This window comes from Teleopsis dalmanni, chromosome 1 (assembly GCF_002237135.1).
Source record: "Teleopsis dalmanni isolate 2A chromosome 1, ASM223713v2, whole genome shotgun sequence".
Taxonomy (NCBI): domain Eukaryota; kingdom Metazoa; phylum Arthropoda; class Insecta; order Diptera; family Diopsidae; genus Teleopsis; species Teleopsis dalmanni.
This window is the reverse complement of record NC_051846.1, coordinates 175,316,730-175,321,443: the sequence shown is the minus strand read 5'-3', so window position 1 is coordinate 175,321,443 and position 4,714 is coordinate 175,316,730. Positions and strand designations below refer to the sequence as shown.

General features: G+C 31.5%; 1 protein-coding gene across 1 annotated transcript; it reads right to left on the bottom strand.

Moving 5' to 3' along the window:
• Positions 1-3,326: 3,326 nt before the first annotated feature.
• LOC119666761 (cationic trypsin-like) lies at positions 3,327-4,405 on the bottom strand. Its single transcript, XM_038076043.1, has 3 exons — positions 4,152-4,405; positions 3,815-4,091; positions 3,327-3,752 (listed from the first exon to the last, which is right to left on the bottom strand). Exons 1-3 carry the CDS (start codon positions 4,403-4,405, stop codon positions 3,327-3,329), a joined length of 957 nt encoding a protein of 318 aa, XP_037931971.1.
• Between the last annotated feature and the right edge of the window lie 309 nt (positions 4,406-4,714).

The following is a 4,714-nucleotide window of genomic DNA, read 5'->3' as shown; positions in this document are numbered from 1 at the left end:
AATATATTTTAGTTACTGCCAGACAATTAATTATTTTCAATTTTTACATTTAAATATGATTTGTTTAAATAGAAATGTTCGCATTCATATTTATTTTTGATTCTTATAGAAAAACTTGTGATTACAGTAAGTAATAAATGAAAGGTGAAATGAAAGGGTATAGATCTGAAATTTGAAAGTTTCCCTAATACAATCCAAAACTCATTCAATTATACAATATTGTGAAATGGCTTTTTTGACAAAGTATCTGAGAGGAACGTCATGGAACTTACATTTTGTAATTGGAAATTAATCACTAAAATAAAGTACCAGTATAGTAAGACAATCGATATACATCAGTATTATTGTTAGATTGAATAGCCTATCCAAATCTGGTTTAAAATTAAAAAACTCTGGTTTTTTAGCCAGATCACTAAGCTTTTTAGTGTCCTTTTCACATGGATACCTTGACACTAAGATGTTTCGGGCAGCATCTTCATAATTTACTTCTTAGAAATTAGAATCCCACTCACAATTTGTTTACTAGCGAATTAATACTGGGAGACAGCAAAAAAAAGTCTGGTTAGATGACATTTCCACCACAGTATTTCTCTTTTTTGTTTTTTGAGATTTCATTTTCTATTTTGAAGAGCGTTTTTTTCTTTAAATTTGACAAATTTAGTCCTTTAGTTTATGACCCTCATTGCTGTAGCTAATAATAGTAATATCATTACACCTATAACATTGTTCGTCAACCATGCCTGTGTTAACTTTAACGCTATTTAAGTAATCATAATTATCATTTATTATAGGGTGAAAATATAATAAATGCTTGTGTTCTGCAATTGCCGACAAGCTTTAATATATTATCCTTGTAATCAAAGTTTGATAACCGCTTAAGAAGTTATCAGCCCCACCAAAAGTGGATGAAAGTACAAAAGTGTTTTTGTTAGAGTCGATAATTGTATACTTGGTTGAACTTACTGACGCTTTTGACAAACTTTCCTGGCGTTTAGTGTAAGTGGTTTTAATGCTTTTATTAACCTCGATTTTTTCCAGTAACCAAATCATCGTAAGGAAGTGTTTTCTATGTTCTTACCCTAAAATATGCTTCCTTACTTCATTAAAGATCTAATTCGATCATCAGTCATCTTACAAATCGCTTCAATTTTAAAGTTATTTTAATATTTAATAATACGTATGATAAGTATAAAGTTTTTTTAATCTATTATCGTTTACATTTCTCTAAATATATGGTATTACCTCCGATGATGTCGTCAAAAATAACCACTAATTTCTAAGATAGTTTTGTGTACCAAGCTAAAGAACGAGCTATGAATAGTATTATGAATAATAATACATCAGTCAATAAGTCGTACGACTGACACACAGATGGCGCTGCCACTGTGAAATCTATATGACTTTTATGAAGCATCAATCTTCAAAAGACTATGTTTAAAATTTCATGACATTTCGATTAGTCAGGAAAAAGTGACAGCCGTTTAAGTGAAGCTACTTTTGTTATTTTCAAAACAATGGATTGAAAACAATTTCGTGTGTTAATTTATCATTGCTTCTTGATAAAAAAATGCTGTACAAGAGCAGCAATGACTTCAAAAGTGTTATCCGGACTCTGCTCCATCGTAAAGAACCATTTGTTATTGATTTGCTTAATTTAAACGTGGTCGTACAGGCACCGATGATAGTCAACGTTCTGGTCGTCCAATTGAGGTGGTTACTCCAGAAAATTTCAAAAAAGTTCAGAAATTGGTTATATCTGATCGTAAATTGAAATTGCATGAGATAGATGAGACAGTGAAGATATCAAAAGGCAGTGTGTTTAAATTTATGCATGAACATTTGACCATGAGAAAGGTCTTTTTAAAGTGGGTGCCGCGTTTACTCACAGTCGATCAAAAACATCAACGTGTTGATGATTTAGAGCAGTGTTTAACCATGTTTACACGTAATAAATCAGTTTTTTTGCGTCGATATGGATGAAACATGGATCCATCACTTCACTCCGGAATCAAAACGATCATCATCTGAGTGGATTGCAGCCGTTAAACCACGTCCGAAGCGTCCAAAGGCACAACAGTCAGCTGGGAAGGTTATGGCTTCAGTATTTCGGGATGCACCTATCTCGAAAAGAGAGAAACCATCAATAGTAACTACAACACGGCATTACTGGATCGTTTGATAGCAGAAATTGTGAAAAACCGATCGCATATGGCGAAGAAAAAAATTTTGTTTCATCAAGGCAATACACCATGTCACAAGTCAATAAAATTTGCACGAATTGCACTTCGAATTGCTTCCTCATCCACCGTATAGTCCAGATCTGGCCCCCAGCGACTACTGGCTATTCGGTGATCTCAAAAAAATGCTTTCCGGTAAGAAATTTATCTGAAATGAAGAAGTAATTGCTACAACTAAAGCCTATTTTGAGGTAAAAGACATATCCTTCTACAAGCACGGCATCGAGAAGTAAGAGAAGCATTGGAGTGATTGTATTGCCCTTAAAGGAAATTATATTGATGAGTAAAATCGTTTTTTGGCAGAAAAAATTTGTTTTTCTTAGTTAGTCACCCGTATTATTGACTGATGTGTTTCTTTACTAATCTATGAACATTTACATAAATATATAAAAGAATATAAAATAAATAATATTAAATATAATATATAAAATACAAGAATAAAATAAGATCTGTATCCATTTTAAAATTTGCCTCATTTTCCCCACGTGTATTTTCCAAAGATTAGTCTGTAATTGTTCTTCACATGACCTACCCGAAAGATGATATTTTCTGTGTTTTTTTAATGGAATGTTGTCAGACTAAGCTCTGTTCTGTGGCATAATGGGTTTTTAAAACAAAACCACTAGTTTGATTTGTTCGCTCATTCCATTTGATATTTAGAGCCTAGTATTTAGTAGATATAATCATGTCCATGATTTACCTACATATGTGTATAAGTATAGTATATGTAATTGAACATTGTAGACCCTTTAAAAAGATCTTCTGTAAATTACTATACTATACTATATTTGTTATATTATACTATATGCTCATATATACTATATGTTTTGGCAAACTTAAATTCATTTCATATTTGATCAGGATTCGATAAATAGTATGAACTTGTAAAATATTTTTAAATTTGTTATATTTTAAGTAACATATAAGTAATTGTCATTACAATTATGCAGATGCAAACGCAGCTGAAGGAAACACAAATTATTTTTGATTTGATTATTTGCCATGTAACTCCTTACAAATGTATAACTAGGTCATAAAAGCAATTGACCTAATTATTATATATAATAAAAAGTAATTGACAAAATATAGTTATTGCTTATACAGTAACTCTATTATTATTTGTATTGGAATTGTATTATATTGATTTTTACCAAACCTCACTTCATAGTAAAAACATTGTAAAAATATAATCAAAAGTAATTCAACGAGTATACTTAATTTATTCGTGTGCATAATTGCATGATTTTGAAGAACCCAGTCCCTGTAAAATGCCACATCTGCATAAACGCCTGGATACCCTACACCACATTCGTAGCCGAAGGAAACTATTCCACTTAAAAACTTATCGCATATAAGAGGACCTCCTGAATCACCTTGGCACGTATCCATTTCAGGTACTTCAAGACTTACCGCACATATCATACCTTCTTCAAATTCAGTGATAAAAATCTTACAAGCAGTTCTAGTTATGGTTTGTAAATTAACATATAAAATATTATCTGGAGATGGACCAAGCTGAAAGTAGGATTCATCAGATTATAATTCATCATAATTATAAATTGTAATAGCTTGTTTACGAAATAAGCAGATCCCCATCCTCCAGTGATGCACTTTGTGTTGGCTTTAGGTGTTTCTCTTGCTATTGTTATTGCCGCAACAGTTTTGTCATCCAATATAAATTGACCTTCTAAATGCAGGAGACCTACGTCTGCAACTGTCTCAATTGTTGAATATGATGGATGCACAAAAGATTTTTTTACATACAAGGTTTGTGTAGAAGTCGTGACATTTAAGCGGTATTTTGATCCAGCAACTACATACATACCATCAACTGGAATTTTTATAGTTGTCATGCTGAGTTAAAATTTGTTAATTTATGTATACATTTTTATTTTATTTGCTTTATTAACTTACGCATGGACTAGACAATGTGCAGCTGTCACAACACAACGTTTTGATATGATAGCACCACCGCACATATGATTATCGCCGTATGCTACTATAGGCTTTCCTGTTCTGATAGAAACCATAAATTTTGTGAAATAATTGTCTTGTATTCGGTAACCTCCTACAACTAGATGCGAAAAATCTTCATCATCATCATCCTTATACCCACGAATATGATTAACACACAGAGATAATGTCACAAAAAAAATGAGATATCTCATTTTATCAAATATGTTATTAATATTTATTTAGGAAATTAAAATTTTTTTTAAAAGTTAGTACAATATTGACAATTATATCAAATATATCCTATTAAATAGAAATAGCGCACTCGAATTTATAAATTTACTAGCGGACCCGACAGATGTTGTCCTGCATGATATACTAAGCGATTAGGATACAAAAACAAAGTAAGAAATGAAAGACAAATAATGTAGATCTATCCCACAAATCGACATTGTTTGATCTTGTGACTTTTTAATAGTTATGGCAAATGCCAAGCGAATTGGAAATTGTAGATGTCTGAATGG

What these genes read in the sequence shown, in the direction of transcription:
- LOC119666761 (XM_038076043.1), bottom strand. Translation starts at nt 4,405, where the DNA reads ATGAGATATCTCATTTTTTTTGTGACATTATCTCTGTGTGTTAATCAT. An exon ending in GCACATTGTCTAGTCCATGC is followed by an intron (nt 4,092 to 4,151) that starts GTAAGTTAATAA and finishes ATTTTAACTCAG; the next exon opens with CATGACAACTATAAAAATTC. An exon ending in GATGGGGATCTGCTTATTTC is followed by an intron (nt 3,753 to 3,814) that starts GTAAACAAGCTA and finishes TCCTACTTTCAG; the next exon opens with CTTGGTCCATCTCCAGATAA.